The sequence below is a fragment of the Furipterus horrens genome, unplaced genomic scaffold, assembly GCF_987537825.1.
Source record: "Furipterus horrens unplaced genomic scaffold, mFurHor1.1.pri manual_scaffold_6, whole genome shotgun sequence".
In the NCBI taxonomy this organism is placed as follows: domain Eukaryota; kingdom Metazoa; phylum Chordata; class Mammalia; order Chiroptera; family Furipteridae; genus Furipterus; species Furipterus horrens.
Window position 1 is genome coordinate 179,221,991 of NW_028327176.1, and position 23,476 is coordinate 179,245,466.

At 37.9% G+C, this 23,476-nt stretch overlaps 1 protein-coding gene across 5 annotated transcripts in view; it reads left to right on the forward strand.

Moving 5' to 3' along the window:
- The first annotated feature begins 2,318 nt into the window (after nucleotides 1–2,318).
- STXBP5 (syntaxin binding protein 5) overlaps nucleotides 2,319–23,476 on the forward strand; it is a 142,538-nt gene continuing 121,380 nt past the window's right edge. For 3 of the 5 annotated variants that reach the window (XM_090279949.1, XM_090279950.1, XM_090279951.1), the window contains exons 1-2: nucleotides 2,320–2,795; nucleotides 4,043–4,140. In XM_090279949.1, the coding sequence (XP_090136075.1) occupies nucleotides 2,643–2,795; nucleotides 4,043–4,140 (251 nt within the window). In that variant the 5' untranslated portion in view covers nucleotides 2,320–2,642. Of the gene's footprint in view, nucleotides 2,796–4,042; nucleotides 4,141–23,476 lie in introns of all 5 variants that reach the window. The other 2 variants (XM_090279947.1, XM_090279948.1) reach the window with 1 other exon arrangement.

Below are 23,476 nucleotides of genomic sequence, written 5' to 3' on the forward strand. Positions count from 1 at the left end.
AAAATCTGCGTGGGAAGTGATCTCCCTGTTTTGCAATTTATCCCTATGGAGGCATTAGTATTTTCGAAAATACTCTCTAGGTACTTTTGATTAGCTCCCCTTCTGCCTTCTGGGGCTCTTCTCCCTCCTCTTCACCTGGTCAACTTCTACTCATCTGGACTCAACTACAGAAAATACCATCATTTCCAGGACTTCTCTCGCTGGTTAAATCACCCTCTTCAGTTTTCCTCATGCACGTTTCCATCAATGAACTCATCACATTGTTTTACAATTACTTATGTGAGGTTTCCCCTCTTTTTAGGCTGTGGTGAGCTTGTGGAAAGCACGAACTGCACTTTTGCACTGTGAGTACCTAGCACAAGGTCTCACATTCAATAAAATGACTCAGAGCACTAAAATTAGTAAACAAAAATTTCAGAACTACTTGGAAATAGCTTAAGAAAATCCTCAAATTTGTTTTATTGTTCGTTGCACCCACTGAATTAACTGAATAATTCAATAACTATTAAAACACAATTTTTATATTTTTCCAAGTGTGAGGCAACATCCTTGGATGCGGAAGCCTCATAGAAAACTACATTTCCCGAAACCCCTCAGCCCCAGTCGTGGTTGGTTTGCTGACTGTTGTTGAAGGCCTGTAAAGTCAACCAATAATCTGACGAAAATTTACCTAAACGGGCAGAAGACGGCCAATCATAAAGAAGAGGGCGGGCACTTCTGTATTGGATTTAGAAAACCCTGAGTAAGCTCTTTCGTAGCTCCTCGCAGGACCCTCCGGGCTGATGAATCAGTAACCCAGCAGTCCTTCGTCCCAAACCCAGGAATTAGAATTAATCTTTATGAGCTTCTATCATTCCTTTACGTTTTCCCTAGTTTCCAATTTTCCCACGTCCTTCCTGATCAAATACCTCTGCTTCCCATCCACCTTTCCTCGTGGAAAGCACTCTTCGGGAGAGTATCTGCAATTTGAATCTCTCTTTTCAAACTTGAGCCAGACATTTGTCTCCAAGCATCCAAGCGAGATTGTGTCAGGGAAGCAGCGAAAAGGTTTGAGCAAAAACTTCATCTTTCCCTCCTTTTCCTAGCACGAGTGGAGAAGCTGCTGGGGGTTACTTAGCGAATAATCAACGTTAAAGGCGGATTGAAGGTTCTGAAATGAGTGACAGCAGGGTGTTTACTTGCACCCTCGCTCCCGCCCCCATCCACACCCACCCTAGCGTGCGGACAGAATTCGGAGGCGGCGTATCGCTGGTCCGGGCAGACACCCAGCCCTGGAGCTGTTCCCCTTCGGTAGCCTATTCCACTGGCAGCTACCTGCCATAGCCACGCTTTAATCCTACGAACAGTTTCAGGAAAGATTTCATTCCCCCAACCCCGCCCCTAGGTTTATCTCTTCCTAGTACCTTCCTAAATCCGCCATCCTCTTGCCACAGACTTAGTCGTTCTCTAGACGCACTTTTTCAAATGTCAAATCCAAATCCATCCAAAACAAAGCCCATCAATAAAGCAACAAGAATAAAATTGCAGCCAGCAGCCGGGAGTCTGTACCTCTAAAGGGCGAGAGCATAACCCCCAACTTTAAAGACCGAATTTGAAATAAATGTTTCCTGCTGCTTGCTAGTCGTCAACATTTTTACTATCCCAGCTGCAGGCGCAGCAGCTGCATATACTCCAGCAGGACGACTGGGGCGGGAGAAATTTAGCCGTGGTCTGGGATTTTCGCAGAGGATAATTTAAGCCCCGGCTCCACTCCGCGGAGGAGGGGGGCGCGGGGGTTTGCAGTGGGCGTGCGCATGCTCAGCAGCTCTGCTCCGCGGAGGCCCAGCTGCCGCCACCGCCGTGGCCGGCGCTGAAACCGCGGCTGCTGCTTCTGCTCGGGGCGGGCGCTGGTGCCGTGTGCCGAGGCTCCTGCTCAGGCGAGGGGGAGCGGCCAGGCGGGAGCGCGGGCGGTCCTGGCGCCCGAGGAAGGCAGCCGGGGCTCAGAAGGAGTGAGGGCGGGCGGGTCCGGCGGCGGACGAGCGAAGCGGAGAGCGCCGGGACCAGCGCCGGGACCCACCCCGGGCGCCTTGCGTGCGATGCCGGGCGGGCGGCGGCGCTGAGCGGCGGAGAGGCCGAGAGGCGAGCGCGGACGGAGAGCCAGCGACCCCCGGGGGCAGGAGGAGCCGCGGAAACGGGAGGAAGCGCCGAGGGACTGCGGGGCCGGGGCGGGCGAAGAGCGGCGGGGCGACCCGCCATGGACGCAGCAGCGGCGGCGCCGGGGGCGAGCCGGGGCGGCGGCGCGGCGCAGAGTCAGCCCGCGGCCAGGTGAGGCTGGGCAGAGCGGGCTCTGGGCGCCGCCGCCACTGCTGTGCCGCCGGGCTGCGGAGCGAGGCGGCGGCGGCGGCGGCTGAAGCGGCGGCCTCGGAGGAAGAGGGGTCGCCGCCCGGGGTGCTGGTGGCCGCCGCGCTCTCTCTCGTCGTCGCAGTATTTCCTGTTCGGATTATCTTCTGCTTCTCCCCAGCTGCCTCCTTCCTCTCCCACTCCCACTGCCCCCCACCCCTCCGAGCCCTCCATCGAAGCTGCCGGCGGCCCGGACTCACTGCTGCCGCTCGGGGACTCCGCTGGCCGCCGCTGTCGGGCAGCGCGGGAGCCCCGCCGAGACCATGAGGAAATTCAACATCAGGAAGGTGCTGGACGGCCTGACCGCCGGCTCGTCCTCGGCCTCGCAGCAGCAGCCGCCGCAGCAGCATCCGTCCGGGAACCGGGAGCCCGAGATCCAGGAAACGCTCCAGTCCGAGCACTTTCAGCTCTGCAAGGTGAACGGAGCGTGCAGCCCGCGAAATGTGGGGTCGTTTCACGGGGGCAGCCGGGGCTTCACCGGGGAGCCCCAGGGAATAGAATAATCGTACCGCGAGAAAAGGGCTCGCTCCTCCTCTAGAAAACATTTGCTTGGTGGGATGTTTTGGAGATTTGACATCATCTTACACCTTATCGTTGATTCCCCCCCCCCCCCCCCCCGCCGCCCCTTCACAGGCAGCAATCATTCGAGGTTGCTTCCAACTTTCTATACTGATCTTGAATTCGTATTCTTAATGAACGATCTGATAGCTTTTAGAGTCAAGCGTTTTAATGTAATTCACCAACTTCGAAGTTTCCCTTGAAAACAGTGTCTAATGAATGCTGTTAATCAAAAAGCCAAACCTGTTCAGCGAGATGTTTGCTCATTACTTTTCTTTGAGAATGCAGTAGGAGGCTTTAAAATAGGAAGCCTCCGGGTCCTCTTACCTTTGGTTAAAAAGTTAGTACTGTGATTTTTGCCTGTTAATGGCACGACAATTGCCATATCGGTCTGTAATTCAGAAAGAATGATGCAGCGAATTAATTCAGCAGCTGCTGGGTGAGAAATACAAACTTGTCTTTGTATTAGTACCTGCCTTGCTCATCATTCCATGCGTTCATATGTTAGAGTTTCTTTTAGTGTGTAGGTACACTTTTTTGTCCCAATGCCCTAAAATGTAGCAGCAAAATGCAAAAGTAAGTGTTTTACTTACTCTCATTCTGTTGTAATTGCAAAACGTTGTTTGCAATAGATATTTGAGAATTTGCTTCACTGAATCCTTGGGTCGCTTCTATGACAGCTTTTCCTTAGAAGTGCTTGCATTAGCCCCCAAATAAACAGATGAAGTTATCACACTTGAAATAATACGCGAATTGCATGTTTACACGAATTTACAGAATTTTTGACCATTGTGAACTTAGTAATTTGGTCTCAGACATAATAGTCTAGAATATTAATAAGAAATTTTTCTTCATGGAATGCTAGTATTATGGAAAAGCAGAAATTGCAGTGTGAAACTTGAATAGGTTTTGTTTGTTTCAGGTTCTATGTGAATAAGTTTTGTTTGTTGATACAGATTTCGTAATTTTTTCAAAGCAGTAAGTATATGTATCTGTGTTTTGCATCAGTTATAATTGGTTCTGGATTCTAATGCCTGTATTGACTTCTCTGTTTTTGCATTCTGTGTGCTGCCCCGCTGGTGTGATGTCACTTGCCCATCCCTAGACTGTTCGCCATGGATTTCCCTATCAACCCTCAGCCCTGGCCTTTGATCCTGTGCAGAAGATCCTGGCGGTGGGAACGCAGACTGGTGCTTTAAGGCTGTATCCTTTCATTTCATTTTATTTTCTAAACGTTTACGGTATTCTCCCCAGTCCTGCTGTGACGCTGACTAGTTGTTCTTCCTGTTGCATTCCAAAGAAATGATCTGGCAGATACTATGTGACATCATGTGGTGTTGGCTTTTCTCTAGATTATACACACATTCAGGTTATATGTTGTGGAGATCGTGAGGCTCTCAGTTTGTAGCAGCTAAACATATGTCCACATAGAGTTCTAAAGCTGTACCGTCTTGGCCAGGAGCTAGAAGTTTCTAAGGGGGCATATATGTGCTTATTCTAGTGGTCTGTTGAATAGAACATGTTCAGGACCAGGTTTAAAGACAGTAGCACAGGGTTCCTGTTAATTGGATTTTAACAATCGTGTGTGGTCGATGTTGAACTTACGGCCTATTGTTCTAAAGAATTAGAGGTTAAATGTGGCTGTTTCTGACTTGTCCATATAGAAAAATCAATAGAAGACAAATGTCTTAATTTTATATAACTAGTTATGAAAGGTTGCTATTTCCAGAAGTTATGGAGCATTTTCTTAACATAATGCAAATAGGTAAGTGTATTCTTTTTGATGTTTTCCTTGCGTAGTATGCATTTGTTAAGTGTGTGTAAAAACTGTTAGGTTAGCAGTATTCAGAACTATTTGCGTAGAGAATTATTTTTCCTGGTTATGCATGAACTATAGTATTGTCATAGCCTGTTTTCCAAATACCTACTCAGTCTTGAAGATAATTTTTTAAATCTGAACAATACAGAATACTTCTCATTTCCTCTTTCAAAACTAACATAAAATTGTGTTTGCTTTTACAAGGACATTAAACCATTTTAACCTAAATACCCTTATTTTAAAACTTAAATGTAGGATTTTTAAAAGAAAATATTGTGTTCGGTCATCTGTTGGATATCTGTTTTCTACATATTATTGAAGTAATATGTTGGTAATAAATAGAAAAAATCGCTGGACATTAAAATTGTCAAGACAAACAAATGTCAGAAAGGGGAGCTTTTTACCCCTTACATCTGGCTCCTGATAGGGGGCAGGGAACCTGCATTTAAGTTAACATGTGCTGTGCTTTTTTCTTATAATTTTATAAAATCTTTATCTCAAAGAGGTACTGTATATGGTATCACAACATGCCTAAAGTTTCATTTGATTTTAGTGGGCAGACTTCAAAATGATCATAGAAGTTTTTTCAGATGGTCCATTAAACTGTTACTAAGTGAAGTCTCCCATTCGTAGCAAATATCAGTCATGTACTCATACCTATTAAAATGCTAATGTCTGACCAGCCAAGATCCAAACTGGTGAATTTCTAAATTGTTTGTCTAAAGGGCTCTTGCCCACATATCTAGCTAGCTGAGACTAGAATACTTTTGGCTTCAGTTGTTCTGAGATTTTTATTCCTAAACCAAATGATTGGTACCTTCTAGCTTAGTACATATTCCTATTTTTCATCTTATGAAGATGGGAATGAAGTTCATTTCTGTCAGTGTAGGTACTGAGTGTTCAGTCAAACTGTAGTGACGAGCAGTGCATCCTGTTGGATCTAGATGGACTGTTTACAGCTGAAAGCTGATTCTTTTGTTGTTGTTGTTCCCAACAAAAGGATATCATCACTAGATTAAAAGACAAGGTTGAATTAAATCAGTTACTTTTAGATTATTTTGCTTTTTTTTTAAATGGGTTGAATTTTTCCAATTTTCCCAATGTAGTCTCAATTTTTTCATGATAAATAACTTTTCTTTTTCTTTTTAACAGCTAATCCACCCCTTTTGTAATTAATGTAATTATAAGGGAGTACCACTAGCAAGGCTGATTTTATAAAACCAAATATTTTTCTTAGACTTTTACCCCTACTGCTGTTGAGTAATTAGCAAGTTGACACAAGGAAGGAGTAAAAATGGTAAGCCTAATCCTAATTGCCAAATAAAAGCAAGGATCAATTGCTTTTATGACTTTTGCTTATACGCATTTTTAAAATAGTTAAATACTATATGAATGTAAATAAATTTGTAATTGCAGTTTACACTCAGACTCTATAATTTATTTTAGAACCTGTTTACTGTATTTAGAATTAAGTCAGGAAAACTATTTTCCAAATACATTTCTATTTTGCCTTTTTTTGAGATTTATATGAACATTTCAGAATGGTGAATTGATTTGTCTACCAGTAATAATACCACCTAGTCATTCCTTCTGTTAAGTTTAAGTAGCAGATCAGCTTATGAGCTTTATTTATTCTGGCTGTGACTTATAGAAAATGACTAAGACCTTTTTATTTTTATCTAATTTCCACATATGTGATTTAAGATATATTAGTTTCTCTTTATTTTCAAAGATAGACAACTAAGATTTTAGTTTCTAATTTCACAGCTCCATAGTGATAGAATATGCAGACTTGTTAGAGATCAATCCTCTGGCCCTTGTTCTTTTCTATTTTTCTTTATTGAAATTGGTTTCTTGTCATATTACACACTTGTAGCCTGTAATATATTTGTCTTAAAAGGTATCTTTAGAGCAGAAAAATTCTTCTAGATAAAGTTTGTTGTTTCCTTTAATTGTTGAGCAGAACTAAGGAGATTATTCAGAAGTATAATTGGGCCATTGAAATTTGAAATGCAAATCTGATTAGACTAGTAGAGAGTCTTCCTAAATGTTGAGGGCCCAAACTGTATTAATCTACTTTGAGGTTAAAAAAAAAAAGAAAACAGATGAAGAAAGTTACATACGATATCTCTTATTTGTAGACAAGAATTATTGAGAATCTGAATCCTTAAATAATATCTAATAGTGAGACAAGATGAATTTTATGTATCTGCTGCATTAATGTACAGCAGATGACCTAGATGTTAGTTATAATCATGCTTTATGTTCAGCCTTGGCTTCTGGTGAGAATATGAGGTTGGAATGTACTTATTGATAGGAAGCAGGAAAGCTTATTTTAAATAATTCATATAATAATGGTATGATTTAATTATTTTAATCCTCATTTTTGCCATGTACAATTTGATTCTTATGTGTGATCTAGGGATCAGAACTATTGGGATAGTAGGGAATATAGTCAATAACGTAATCACTATGGATGGTGTCAGATGGATACTAGACTTATTGGGATGATCACTTTGTAAGTTACATAAATGTCTCACCGCTATGTTGTACACCTGAGACAACTGTAATTGAAATATGTCAACTGTAATTAAAAAAAATGTTTTAAATTTCTGAAAACTATTGGGATATAATAATTTAATTATCTATTCCCATATGGATAAGTAAAAAGGGGACAAAAGTTCTAATTGAAGAACGAAGGTGTATCTAGTAATATGGCTTGGAGTTCATTTAACAAGCATTAATTAATTGTTAACATTAGATTACAAACTGTGGCCTGAATTCTGGTTCTTGTCTTGTCACTAAAGAATTAATGTGTTCCTGAATTAGGGTGGATTTTTTTTTAAATGAAGGTGCTGTATTAGATGATGATTTCGTCAGGAAATAATTCTGTGATTCCAAGTAGCTATACCATACTTGCCTATGTGAGTGTTCAAAAGAAATGAAAATGTGGTTTTTACCTTCAGAAAGTTTCCAGTCCTAACTAAAGGACTAGAACTAGATAAATATAATTGATATTAAAGCATTATTTAGGAGTTTACTGATACTGCACAAAGTTAGATTACAGGTAAATTCATTGCATTTGGTGACATTTATACACACTAGTAGAGAAGCATTCTGAATGGCAGAGAAGAGTGAGTGGGAAATTTTTCTAGACAAAGAGTGCAGGTAGAAGCAGAGAAAAGGGAATTATCACGGTAATTTAGAGGAATACTAAAGAGACTCCTTGGAATAATGACCCTGATTGAGTTGGGAGGGACATAAAGAGCCATTTGGTGGCGAACCTTTAATGTTAAGCTGGGGTTACCTGGGTATTATTGAGGAAATCATTGTAGTAACACAAGAGATGCCAATAGGAAGACAGTATGATTTTTAAATGATTATTGGGGCCATGGTGTCATGAAGGAGAAAAATAGGCTTAAGTAAAACTTCAAATGTAACTATTAACCTGTATGGTTAGTCGTCGGCAGCCGTCCGTCTCGAGAGACGATGGTGTAGCTTCTTAAGAGTCTATGCACCGCCGAGAATGGCAGTACAGTCCGACTCGGGAGTGACACGGTATCTGTCTCCTCCTGTGTTGAATCGACATCTTGCAATGACGCTGGAGTGTCCTCTCCAGTGAAGCTGAAGCTACAGAGCCTGGGCAGGGTGATATGGAGGGTCTGCTGTTGCCCATGCAGCAGACCCCCCCTCTCTTCGCAGCTGAAAGGTCCAAGGGAAAGACGGAGTCAATACAGCTTGGCTTCAGGTGCGCCGCAGGAGTTGCCGGTGTTGACTACAACGTCAAACCGCCTTAGGGACTCCGGCTCCGGATTTTCTGTTGGGGTTTACTCCCTTAGCCTTTCCCCTGAAGAGGTATGCCGCAAGGCAGCGGAGGTTTTTTGGAGTCAGAGTTTTCCTTCTCTGATGTGCCCTGACTGGAAGATCGAACCAGCGACACCTGTATGGTTAGTATAATGTGTATAAAACAGGGGTACGTAGAATGGGACCTGGAGAAGGACTCGATGAATCCTTTACATGACACTTAGACGGAGTAACTAAAGGTGATCATAAAGTTTTGCAATTATACTGAGACAGTTACAAGACAAATGGAAAACTTGTTAAAGAGTGTGGCAAAGTAATATCTGCACTTGCCATCTTTTACTTTTGTCATAGGGCCATTTTGAGAAGGTAGCCTAGACTACTAGTTTTAGCATGAGAATTTGATAAGCTTTTATACTTGAATTCCTTGGTTTTGTCGCTGAATTGAAGTACTTCAAAGCTGCTATTAGCTGTGTGGCTGCATCCATTAACCCTACTCAGCATCTCTCAATAGTGGTAGCGTTTTGGGGCGGGGTTATTCTGTGGGTTTATCCAGCACATTACAGGCTGTATAATATCCCTCGTCCCACCTACTAAGTGCCAGGGTTGCCCCTGCCCTCAGTGTGGCAACTTAGACTCTCCCATAGTCTTCCAGGAGCTCTTGGTTGAGAACTACTGCACTTGGCCCAAGTTCTTCACCAGTTAAAAAGGAATAATAACCCTGCCTAGCTCATGAAGTTAGCCTCAGGATTAAACGCCATAATGTGCATGTGTAGCTTTTAAGACCTCATAGGGGCAGTTTTGGTGAACATTCAATATAATTGTTCCTAATGAGATTTTTTCTGTGATTTTAATTTTCAGGTCCTTTATATATTTCAGCAAATAATTGCTGAGAGGCACTGTGTAGGAAGGAGTTAGTTTCATTTATTTTTATGGTTGATAGAGTTTTTGAGTAAAAGGTCTTAAAAAGTATTGTTTTTCTCTTTTTTTTCCCCCTAAATTTTATTTATTTTATTTTTAGAAAGAGGGGAAGGAAAGGAGAAAAAGAGAGAAATGTTGATGTGTGAGAGAAACAATTGGTTGCCCCTCACACACCTCCAACCAGGACCTGGCCCACAACCCAGGCATGTGCCGGGACTGGGAACCGAACCAGTGACCTTTTCAGTTTGCAGGCTGGCACTCAATCCACTGAGCCACACCAGCTGTTTTCTCTTTAAAGTGTGTCTTTAAAATGGTTGTGTTATTCTCAACTATAAATTTGCAACATTTCTATTTAGATGTAATAAAGTCATATGTTCAAGTTTGTTATACATAGATGATAAATAGATGATTGTTTAATAATTTTGCACTTGTAAGATAGCTAGTGTTAGAATGTTTGAATGCTGCTTATTAATTTAATGTTAGAATTAAAATATCAGAAAAAGGACTTGGAAATATGATTTGTGCTCAGAATAGTTAAAAGTGAAACAATTACTCTAGCTTGAATTTAGCCAAATTTTTATCTATTCTTCTTCCCTGCCAGCCTTTCTGTTCAGAAACGGAGAAACAAGAACTTAGAAATACTTTTACTTCTCAACTCTTAGCTTTTTATTTAAGATGACTTTGTATAAAAGAAAGAATGAGTACTGTGTCAGCTCTAGGTTGTGATTCTCAGCAGGGATTACCGCAGCAGGAGGGACAGGCACATTTATTTTAGAAACCACCAGAAATGATGTCTGCGCGGAAGCAGTTATTTTGCAATGAAGTTCTTGTGGAGGGAAACAATGTGTGATAAAATCTGAATGGAACTGAAAAGGGATATGTTAATTATTAGGGAATCAGGTCTGTGCTTGATAAGCCCTTCTACTTGAAGTAAGATGAGGGTTTTTGTTTTGTTTTTTTCTGTTGGGTATTGTTTTTTATTTGTTTTTCAGAATAATTTGCTCTTAAATTATAACCTGACATTGCCATTCTGAAGGAAAAAGGTAAAGGGATTTTGGAAGAATTACTTTCACATTAGATGATCTGTGTTCTAGTTTCGAGATAAACCAGCTAAAGTCTCTGGGCTTTTGTTTTTTTCTCCTGTAAAATGAGAAATTTGGAATGAATGATTTCCAAGAGTTCTAAAATCTCTAGTATCTAGAATATCTTCTTCTGTGAAGGATTTGGGGGTGCTCTGGACCATTTCTGTCAAGAGTGGTGTTTTGATGGGTTGTTCTGAGTACCTGTTAAAGAGGATGAAGTTTTGGACTCCTTCCCACTGTGGGTCCTTTGTATCCGTTGACTGCTTTCATAGTCCAAGTCAGTAGATACAAGTATAAACCTTTTCTACAAAAGAGGAAGGAAAAACCATACGAAAATCACTTTTTTGTTGATGGAACATCTGGCATTGAATACTAAGGTGGTGGGTTGTTACTTTTCTTTGTACCAGTAGTCCCCCTCCCACCCCCATCCATGAGAGATACGTTCCAAGACCTCCAGTGTATGCCTGAAACCAATTATTGTACCAGACCGTATCTATATATAATGTTTTTTCCTATACTTACATACCCTATGATAAAGTTTATTTTATAAATTAGATACAATAACTACTGATGAAATAGAACAACTATAACAATATGCTGTAATAAAAGTTATGTGAATATGGTCTCTCAGAATCTCTGGTTGTACTGCACTCACCCTTCTTTTTATGACTGTCTGAGATGATACAGTGCCTCAGTGAGGAGCTGATGTGAGGTGAACGGTGTAGGCGTTGTGACCGGGTGTTAGGTGCAAGATTTTATCACACTCCTCAGAACAAGTGCCCTATTTAAAACTTATGAATTGTTTATTTCTAGAATTTTCCATTCAATATTTTCATAATCACAGTTGACCATAGGTAATTGAAATCACAGAAAGGGAAGCCACAGATAAGGAAATCTGGGACATTTAAAAATATTATTAACAAAGTTTACTTTCTTTCTTGAGTGTTTATGATCAAGATGTCAAAATAAAATAAAATTACTTAAAAATAATACTGGGTCCCTAATCACATGATTTTACTAATTTTTATACAAGAGATTTAGTGTACAGACTGTCTTTCTTGAGTTACTGGTACATAATTTGAGTGCTAAATTTGTTAATTGTATAGTAACTTGGAATCGTAGTAACTTCCAATGTACATGTAGATAATTGGACTATAGGGGTGAGCATCACTTTAAAAAAAAAAAAAAAAAGGATAAAAGGCAAAGACAACCAAAGCTTTAACTTCAAGCGTTGGAAGTGGCCCATTATTTACAAGAAGAAAATTAGTAATCAGAGTGTCAGTATTGATTTGTTTTGTAATATTTCAGTGAGAATTTCTTGTCCTGATGTGGTATGTTATCATCAGAAGGTATGCTACTCAGTATCTTAGGATTGCAGATTAATGAAATGTTTTTGGTTTGACCTAAAGAGCTGTCCATCTGTTTGAGCATGTAACAGAATGACACAGAGAAAAGAGCACTTGACTGTGTACTACCTTTTACTTTGAACGCCTTTTGTTAAGATAGGTTTTAAACATAATCTAGTACTACAAAACTTTTTGGGAAGCAAAACAAAGTGTTTGTTGACTTGATTTTTATGAAATAAAAGAGTTTATAAAACTAATCATAAAAACCTGTTCCTTTAAAAGATACTTGAAACATCTGTCTTCTCTTAGTCACATGTGAAGTAAAGCATTCTAAGGAAAGGAAATAGTATCTTCCTATTTAATTACTTAGACTTCTTCCAATAAATATGTTCAGGCTTCTACATAATAACCCATTTCTAATTTTTATTTGCAACAATAAAGAAGAAAGACGGTGATCTTCATGTATCAATATTATAATTTTTAATAGTTTTGAAGAATTTAATATCTAGAAGTCATCTACTTTTGGATTTAACAATCCTAATTGCTTTAACCTCTCATTTTCTTGTGTTTCATTGTAAAGAAGTTTTAGATAATAGTTCTGTTTGCTGTGTAGCTTTTTTTCTTTTCTTCTTGGGCTGTGGATGGAAGGTAGACTTAGAGGGGAGGTAGGGGAAAGAATCGTTGACACAGTTTACTCCTCATTCCTCAGTGTTCCACAGTGGACCATGTCTTTAAGTGATTTTCCTTTCTTTTGCAAAATTTAATCTTTATTGTATATTTTCTCTCCATTGCCATTTAGTCCCCTCATACACTCCTCCCTCCAGCAGTCACCCAGTGTTTTCCATGCCCATGAGTTCTTTTTCCTTTTTGTTCGATCCCTCTTACCTCTTCAACCCTCCCTCTGTCACCAGCTGTCACCTGCTCTCCATCTATGAGTCTGTCCCCATTTTCGTTGTTCAGTTTGTCCAGTCGATTCCACATATGAGTGAAATTATATGGCATTTGTCTTTGACTGGTTTATTTCACGTAGCATAATGTTCTCCAGGTGCATCCATACTATTGCATAGGGTAAAATTTTCTTCTGTTTTACAGCCGAGTAGTATTCCATTGTGTAATTGTTTCATAGTTATTTTATCTGCTCATCTGTTGATGGATACTTGGGCTGCTTCCATATCTTGGGGATCGTAAATAATGCTGCAGTGAACATAAGGGTGCTTATGTTCTTTCAAATTAGTGTTTTGGATTCCTTCAGATATAGTCCCAAAAGTGGGATTGCAGGGTCAAAAGGCAGGTCCATTTTTAATTTTTTTGAGGCAGTATGGAGATAACTCAGTTTAAATTTAACTTTAGTCATAAATAGAAAAATATTTTAAGAAACAGTCAATAATACTTAATGGTACATAGTACCACAGTATGCCAAGTAAAATTTTCCTAAGTGTTTTTTGATCCTGTGAAAGAGGCATTATTTTTCTAGTGAATTCTAATTAGTATAATAATAAAGTTGATTAATTAGACATTATTTAGGGGCAGTTCAGTGATCGATTCTATTTAAGTACTCAACTTGAGACCTTTACTTTCTAATTTTAATTTAAAATATATTTACATTTGTAGATTTTTTCTAATGCTTTCATTACTGTTACATAGATATATTGATATAATTACATAATTCACTTTTATCTTTAAAAGTAAGCATTTTATAAAAATATTGTGATTTCTTAGATAGCTGCAAATGTTGATAGAAATAATTCATTTTCACTTGTGGAAGAAGACAACCTGGAAAATAGATAATGTATTAAAAATAAAAAACCTTGTAAAGCTCCTAGAAACAAATTCAGGTGCATGGTTATCGTCTTTAGAGTCAGATATATTGCATTTCCCCTTTGAAAGAATGTACATGGTACTTTAATTGGAAACTGAAATCATATCTACTTTTTGAAAAAATTTTATAGTTACTCAGTGTTTGCCTCATTTTCCAGTAGCAGTAAATGTAGATATAATATTACTCAGTAAATAAGGCTAATTTCTACTTGATTTCATTTCTCCAACTGTTGTTAGTCCTTTTGGAAGTTGTTATATAAGACAAATAAATGAAGGATGACACACTGGGCCTATCTTTATATTTATCGATGCTATGATTTAAAAATAAGCATTGATCTACAGTAACTGAGATTCCCTTAAAATAGGGGAGAATGTAAAGGCATTTATCTAAAAACAGTTAAATTTTTGGTTTTATAATCATCTTTACTTGAAAATTAAGGTTTGCTTAACATATATTTACAAAATATATAGTCTTAGAAATTGTATGGTAGTTACTGTTAAATACCAAGGAATTTTTTTTAAAATTAGGGGTATTTTTATATATATATATATATATATATATATATATATATATATATATATATATATAGTTTTGCTTGTGTGTTTCTTCCAGCAAATGCTATCTAGAACATTGACACTTTTCCCTGTGAGGCTGTCTGTTGAAGAGTGATTAATCCTACCATTTCTTAAAAGTACATAATCTTTCCTTGTAATAGCAGTACCTCTGCTTTTTCACAGCAGTCCTCTGCCAAGGGTGACTATAAATCTAGTGGCATCAACTATTGCAGTACTTTCTGCTAAATTGCTTTCCTTTTGTGCATTTTTCCTTTTTGTCTTTTGAAAAGGAGAAAAACGTTAAACCTGTTTTTCCATCTATTCAGTCTTTGTACTATATTTTTCATAATGTGTCATATTTTTCTTTTAAAATTCCCTTTATCATACTTGAAAAAAGAGCTTAGCCATTAAGCATCTGAGAATGGCTACTGGGATAAAAGATTGTTTTTAGTTGGCATGTGAGGATATATGTTCCTTCTTGTATCTTTAACCCATACCACTACCATTTATGACTGTACTTTAGAGTAGACTGAGCAAGTGGTTCATTTAAAAATATATTTATACATCAAAAGCTATTTTAAGGAATTGCCTGTGATAAATACAACTCATTTTGATCCCTTTAGTTTTAACTCCAAAACAGTAAATAATAAGAATGAGTATTTTTCAATGAGTCTTACCATGTTTATAAATAATAAAAAAAATTAATTGAAAATAATAGTGGGAGAAGTAACTAGTGGCCTATTTCAACCCAGTTAGTACTGTAATGATGTATTAGTCTAGATGCTACAATTACTTTTTTTGTTTTGACCTTCATTTTATATTAAAAGACTGCAGTTGATTGACATAATTTTTAAAATACAATTGGCCATTTATTGTAAAATGTTACAATTGTGTTGCGTTAAGGCATTTTTAAGTGTTGACCTGTGTGTTTTTCTCAGTTAATTTGATCATTTTGTTAATTTTTAACTGCAGAAATAGTGCAAGTTATAGCTTGGTTTAAATAGCAGACTAGTAGAATGTCAGACTTGTGAGTCAGCAGTGAAAATTAAGTATGTCTGCAGCTAGCTTCAATCTTAACTGTATTATTTTTTTAAATGACTTTATATTTTAGAACAGTTTTGGGTTCCCAGCACATTTGAACAGGGAAGCTGCAGAGATTTCCCATACACCCCTGTTCTCACTTGGCACAGCCTCCCGTATCATCAGCATTCCCCAGGAGAGTGGTGCATTGGTTACAATTGATGACACATCGTAATCATTCAAAGCTTATAGTTTATATTAGGGTTCACTCTTGGTGATGTACATTCTCTGAGTCTTGACAAATGTGTAACATGTATCCACCATTGTAGTATCATACAGAATACTATAATTTTATTGCCTTAAAAAAACCTCTGTTCCACCTCTCATTCCTCCCTCCTCCCTAACCTGTAGTAACCACTGATCATTTCACTGTCTTCATACTTTTTTTTTTGCCGTGTAGTATAGTTGGAATCCTGTGGTATGTAGCCTTTTCACATCAGCTTCATAGTAATATGCATTTAAGTTTCCTCTGGGTTTTTTCATGGCTGATAGCTCATTTCTTTTTTGTGCTAAATATTACTTCATTGTCCGGATGTACCACAGTTTCTTTGTCCATTCACCTACTGAAGGACATGTGGGTTGTTTCCAAGTTTTGACAGTTACGAAAAAGTGGCTCTAAACCTCTGTGTGCAGGTTTCTGTGTGGATAGCAGTTTAGACAAATACCAAGGAGCTTGATTAGTAGATAGTACAGGATGAGTTGTTTAGTTTTATAAAAAACTGCCAAACTGTATTCTAAAGTAGCCATACCGTTTGCATTCCCACAAGCAATGAACGAGAGTTCCTGTCGCTCCACCTCATCAGCAGCATTTGGTGGTGTTAGTCCTGGATTTTGGTTATTCTCACAGGTTTTTAGTGGTATCTTTTTATCTTAAGTTGCATTGTCTCAATAACATGTGACGTAGAACATCTTTTCGTACGCTTATTTGCCACTTGTGTATTTGTATCTTCTGTGCTGAGGTGTCTGTTAAGGTCTGTGACCCAGTTTTTGAATGGATTATTCATTTTCTTATTGTTGAATTGTAAGAACTCTTTGTATATTTTGGATAACAGTCCTTTATTAGATGTGTCTTTTGCAAATATCATTTGCAAATATCTTTTCAAAGTCTATGGTTTGTCTTATTATTCTCTTGATGTTCTGTTTCTCAGTTTTTACTTTTAGTGAAGTCCAGTTTATCAATTATTTTCTTCATGGATGGTGTCTTTGGTGTTGCATCTAAAAGGTCATTGCCATATGCAAGGTCACCTAGGTTTTCTCCTGTTATCTTTTAGGAGTTTTATAGTTTTGTATTTGACATTTAGGTCTATGATCCAATTTTGAGTTAATTTTTTTGAAGCGTATACAGTTTGTGTCCAGATTCATTTTTGTGGTAAGGTGTGGGGGAAGGGAGAGCATTCTATCATACTGTAATTAGGTTTTACTCTTTCAGGGAGCCTGTGAACTTCGCAGGTGCTTCTCAGTCCTCTCCTGCCCCTCCCCTTTACCCCCAGGTGAGTTAGGCTGGCTAGAGTAGGTTGGAATTGGTATTTTCTTTCCACCAGGTCAGTTAGGCGCTGATAGACTGTCAGCAGTTTGGGCTGTGGTTAGTTTCTCCTGAGGGAAGACCTTGTTAAAAACTGAATGCTCTAGTTTATTTATAAATGGTGGCTTTACCCTTCTGCCTGCTAGATGTAGGAGAGGACATTTCTCAGATATTCACTGTGAGAACCTGGTGGGGCTCATGCTGGTGAAACTTAGTCAAGTGTGGGTCCCTCTGGAGTTCCTAACTCTCAGCTTTCTCTATTTTAAGCCTCCAGCAATTCATCAATTTACAGTTTAGATTTTCCTACCCAGATACTGATTCCTGTGGAGGTGTCTGGTGGTTGGTTTATTTTGGTAAGCTGTGATTCTCTGTATTGGCCTGCCTCTGCAATTTTGGGACAGTGATTTGCTCTTGACCTCACTTATGGATCTAAGAAGAATTGCTGATTTTTAGTTTGTTCAGCTTTTTACTTGTTGTCAGGGTGGAATATCAACTTTTGAATTTCTTGTATGCTGGACCAGAAACCAGAAGTCTAAAATTTTTTTGGCTAAAAAAAAAATCTTCAAAAAGATCTTCAAAGGGAGATTTAAAAATTGATAACTGTCAATGAGGTAAAACTATAGAATAGGGGTACTCAATTATAAAAGTGTAAATAATTGTTATTTGATAAAGGCTTTGTGTTGCAAATATGGTCATAGGTCATAAAATATAAAATGAAGCATTTTTCACTATATTAAATTTGGTAGTGCTTTAAGATCTTGTTTTGAGCATATTCCTATCAATTTGATTAGAAGCTAGTTTAGGTAGAAGTAACAGATTATTAGAAGTTTGAAAAATAAGACTTGTGATGAGATATTAAGGCTATTCATGATTTTTCTATTTGAAGAAAGTCTGAGAAATTATTTAATGAATCATTAATATATATTTAAATAAATTTGTGGAATATAATCCTTAATTATTCTTATGCCCCCACAAGGTTTTCCAACTTTTCTCATCCATGGCTATACATTAGAATAATTTATGGAACTGAAAAAACAAAACATACAAACAGTGCCCAAATACAGCACTCCCTCACTTATCGCAGGTATTGCATTCTAAACTCCCCCTGCGATAGGTGAAAATCCGCAAAGTAGGAACCTTACATTTATTTTAGTACTTATATATATTTTAAGGCTTTATAAACCCTTCCCACACACTTATAAACCATTCTCAGTCCCTTATTAACCCTTTCCACACTTTTATAAGCACTACTTACCTTCTTAAACATATTCTGCACTCTTAAACCTACATAACTTTAACAACATACATATATAGTACCGCAAAATCCCACAATATAGTGAAAAATTCGCGATAAGTAATTAAATATAATATTTTTAAAAATCCTGTAATACAGTGAGGTCACGATAAGTGAACCATGATATAGAGAGGGACTACTGTATACGATTGCATTTCTTCTCTAGTTATTCAGATTCAGTGAGTTTGGCATGAGGCTTGACATCTGTAATTTTTTAAAAAATTTAAATCTTTATGAATGCTTTTGATATAGAATCAGAATTGAGAAGTACCAGTTAAATATTCAGCAGGCAGTGTAGCAGTATTCTTAGTGTAGCAGATGGTAGATAATAAACATGTTCAATACAGTTTGTGTAGAGAGGTTGCCACTGGGAAGGAATCATAGTATGTTCAGATTTGTGACATAAGGGTAAGGAAATAAGCTGGTCCTTTGATCTACCTTGTCTGCCTTTGAGGACAAGGCTGTGAGAAAGGGATGTATGACAGTCACATGAAGATGGAAAGGACCAGGAATTCCAAGTGTTAGTTTCAGAGTTTGCCCTTCCTAATGGAGTATCTGCCATTGGCCCTGAAAACCAGCAACAAAAAATGGCCATGTTGTAGTCTAATTATGAGTTTGAAAAGTCTAGTTTTAAAGTTGGAGGTGATCCTGACACTGACCAGGTAAAGGAGGCAGGTGAGGCATTTTACAGATCAGACAACTGTAGTACACACAGTGTCTTAGTTACACAGGTCATTTTCCATTTCTCCATTTGATAATCTAGCTATTTTATTTATTTTTTAAACAGGTTGTATTATATTACGTAGGATAAATGAGTTGGTCTGATGCTAAAGCCTATCCTCTTTTCATTTTAAGAGTGCTTTCATCAGTATTTCTTTATATCTCCATTACCTTTTTTATGTAAGTATAGTTGGTATACAGTACTACATTGGTTATATTAGTTGCAGGTGTACAATATAGTGATTCACATTTTTATACCTTACAGTGTGATCACTCCACTAATTTAGAGAAGATATGCACCCTCATGTTCATTGAAGCATTATTTGTAATAGCCAAGATAGGGCAGCAACCTAGGTGTTTATCAATAGATGAACAAGTAAGTTTGTACTTGACACAGCAATATTCTTTGACCACAGTGATGGTAGCATTTAGATTTTAACTTTGATATTAAAAAATAATTGCATTATGGTTAAATCTCTTCAAGACCTGTGCCATTAAAAATAAGTCATCCACTGACCTTTTATTGACAGAGTTGTAAGCCTGTTCAGAGTAGCAACACACTGAAGACTTATTGAAGACTTACTAGAATACTTACTAGAATACCCTGTTTGCTGAAAGTATAAGAAAGGTGGAAAAGAAACGGCAACAGAAGTTTTCAGGGTTTCTGATGGATTAAAATTATGTTCTTTAGTTTCTTTCTTGCTTTTTTTTTTTAACTACAGAAGGAACAGTTTGTCTTTAATAGTCTTTCTTGGTTTGTTATCAGAGTATCTACTCAATGAAAGTTACTTTCATAGCATATTTGATAATTAAATGCATAATACTGTAACTTATTATTCACTTATCCATATTCTCATCTTTAAACTGCAGGATATAAATATCTTTTCAGAAACAGCATAAGATATCAAAGTTCTCCCGGTGTTCTTCATTTTGTATGTACTCCAGTCTTCCATTTCTAGGTTGGAAATTGAAGACTATGTCACTTCTGTAGAGGGGGAATAATATCAATATTTTACCTTTTTCCTTGTTGACTGGAATCGATGACAGATTCTCTGAGAAAATATATAATCTATAAAAATCTTCATATTTTACTAAGTCTCCACCAGTCTTGATATTATCCTTCCTTCATAAAAGTAGAGGTTGTCAAAATATGTGTGGTAGCGCCTGCAGTGAGGACTTGCCTGGGAGGTGTACTTTCAGAACCTAGCGCTGGCTGAGGTCCCACTGCCCGATTCTTGTTCTGCTTTTCTGGCAGTACAGTAGGAACCCCAGAAGGAAGAGAGTAATAAGAGGAAGGGTTGCTGTCAGTGTAATACCAACCTAACAGACGATTGGAAGGTAAAATGCCCAGGCTGGAAATGTAGTTTCATGGTTAAGAAATATTCTTTTGCTTGCCCTTTTTACCTTTTAGGAGCTTTAAGATGGGAAAACATGAAGACAAATTGGTTCTCAAGTATAAGAAGCTCTGCTTTTTGCCCCCCGTTTAATTTGTCCATTATCATTGCCACCCATATCTGTAAAATAATGAATGAAAGAAGGCATAGTTGGAAAGGAACTCGTGGTTATGGAGAAGGGAGATGTACTCTGGGACAATAAACTACTAGTCTAATCTGAGGTAACATGAAGACAAGGCTCACCTACGGTGTGGACCTCGAGAGAGGCTCTTGATTCAGTGCTTCTGGTAATACTGATGGCACGTAGTAGCACAGATGAATATAGTAACGTAAGTAAACCCAGTAACAGTTTTCTAATGGGCTGTCTGATTCTGTACTGTTACTTTTCTCCACTTTAGAAATTCATCAAAATAAACTAATTTTTAAAGGTAACGTGGTTTAAAGATTAAAGGATACAAAGGCGGTTAGGATGAGAAGTAACAATCTGCCCTGCTGTCCCTGGCTTTCCCCTACTCCACATCCGGGACCATTTACTTGTTTCTATTCATGTTGCTGACTCTGTAAAGAAAACACTTTGCCGTTGTTTTTTAAATCATCACCTTTAGAAATTATCTTTTGATTTTCTGCCTTGAAAATGAGCATTTGATGCATAACTCTTCTCCCAATATAGTCATGTCACTGTTTTTACTTTCTTGTGCGTTTGTAACTTCCAATAACTGTTAAAATTATTACAGTTAATTCTTTTACTGCTGCATCAACTATGCATTCTAGCCCTTGGCTCCCCACTTTGTAAAATAAAAATGTTAACCTATCTTCCTTTTCCTTCCTCCTTTCCCACCAGCTGTCATGGAGCTACAAGATGGGAAAACATGGAGACAAAATAAACTTCTTGTTTGGTTCTAAAAGTTGAAAATGCATTAGGACTTCTTCCTCTTCCTCTTCCTCTTCCTCCTCTTCCTCTTCCTCTTCTTCTTCCTCTTCTTCCTCTTCTTCTTCCTCTTCCTCCTCTTCTTCCTCCTCTTCCTCCTCTTCCTCCTCTTTCTCCTCCTCTTCCTCCTCTTCCTCCTCCTCTTCCTCCTCTTCTTCCTCTTCTTCCTCTTCTCCTTCCTCTTCTCCTTCCTTCTCCTCCTTCTCCTCCACCTCCTCCTCCTCCCCCTCCTTCCTCCTTCCTCCTCCTCCTCCCTCTCCTCCTTCCTTCTTCTTCTTCTTCTTCTTCTCCTTCTTCTTCTTATTATTATTTTTCATTTGGCAGCCAAGCAGCATCCTATATGAGTACATTTCCTTTCTTGTGCAGTTGGCTTCCTCTGCCCCCCTTCCCTGGCCTGGACGCATTGGCTGCTTTCATCTCCTGCTTCGGATCCTCAGGCTTCTCAAGGAGGAAGTCACATCTCTGGAGCCCTCGTGTTCTCTGCCGGCCCTTCCTTAAATCCCTAACTGTCCTCTTCAGTCTGGAGCAGGGCTGTTTAGCTGTTTCTGTCAGCTGCATTGCTAGTCTGGACTTTTCCTTCATCTTTTTCTGGGTTGATTTCATTATTTCCTAGGCCCCATATCACTGGGGTTTTTTATTTGTTTATTTGTTTCCTCCTTTGATTTTGGACCAGTCTTCAGAGGCGTCTTAAGAGAGTGATAAGATGTCTAAGGGCTTGCACGTCTAAAAGTCTTCTATTATTAAATTTTTTTAGTGTTTTGATTGAATATAGAATTAAAAATTGAAAACTACTTTACCTCAACTCTGAGGGCATTGCTTCATTGTCTTTGTCTTTACTTTGCAGGTGACCTTTTTCTCTTTTTTCTTTTTTCTTTTTTGGTATCCTGTGGGGTGTCTTTCAAGTATTCATGTGACAAGATTTTAGAGTGATGTATTTAGGTGTGGTCTTATTTATCATTCTGGGTACAGTGTATTTCCATTTGAAGACTTATTCTTTAGATGATAAGTAAAATATATTTTCTTGTTATTTCTTTGATAACTTTTCTTTTTTCTTGTTAAATGTTAACATCTAAAATAATCCTTTATAGTGTGTATTTTTTTTTTTTTAATTTTCCAAGTTCCTTATTTTTTGGCTGTACTTTTTATATAAGTTCTTGGAACAAAGTGATGGCAAACATATTTGTTCAGCCTGCTATCTTAATCCAAAATCTTTTTTTCCCCTACTTTTTGTTAGAATTTAAAATTAAAATTTCCTGAATAATTTTCATCATTGTATTTTAAAAATTAGAATATATTTCATTTGATTTTTTAAATTTCTTTTTAAATTGTTGTTCTATTACAGTTGTTCCATTTTTCCCTCATTGCTCTCCCCTGCCTCGCCCCCCCCCCCCCCCCCAGGTCAATCCCCACACTGTTGTCATGTCCACAGGTCCTTTATACTAGTTCCTTGACTAGACCCTTCCCTTTCTTTCCTCCCTTCTCCCCCCTCTCCCCTGGTCACTGTCAGTCTGTTCCTTGTTTCCCTGCCTCTGGTTCTGTTTTGCTTGTTTGTGTGTTTTGTTCATTAGGTTCCTGTATTAGGTGAGATCATATAGTATTTGTCTTTTGTATATTTTAAATTATTAGATGGATATATGAATCCTCATATTTTATTTTAGAAAAGCTATTTTTTTTCCTGTGGTGTAGAGATACATACTTCTAAAAGCATAGTACTTCCTTATGTGATTGACATTCTTAATTGTTTAAGAGAGTACTGCATTTTCTTTGTTGCTTTTCATCTGTTAAATACTTCCTGTGTTTAAATCTTGAATAAAGGAAAATTTTTTAAAAATTGAATACAGAGTAGAAGGAAATAAGGAGCTTAAGGGCCAAAAGACTCAACTGCAGTCTTTATTTTTTCCTATTACTACGCTGCATTTATTCAGGTTGCTAACTAGTTAAGTTCATTCATTGCTTATGAAAGATATTTTAAAATTTATATATAAAGGGAGTATATTTAAGAATATAATATTTTAACTTGTTTTATTAGTAAATGCAATCATTTTTTGCCTTAAATTCAGTCTTTATTTTTGCCTATTTGTGTGTTGTTATTATTTATCATTCATACCAGCTAGTTTTTTGTCTTTTAAAAAAGTTTTATTGAGATTTTTACATACTGTTAACTTCACCCTTTTAAAGTGTACAGTTCAGTGCTTTTCTTTATCTTCAGAGTTACGCAATCATCAAAACTTTGATTTTAGAACATCTTCATTATCCCGG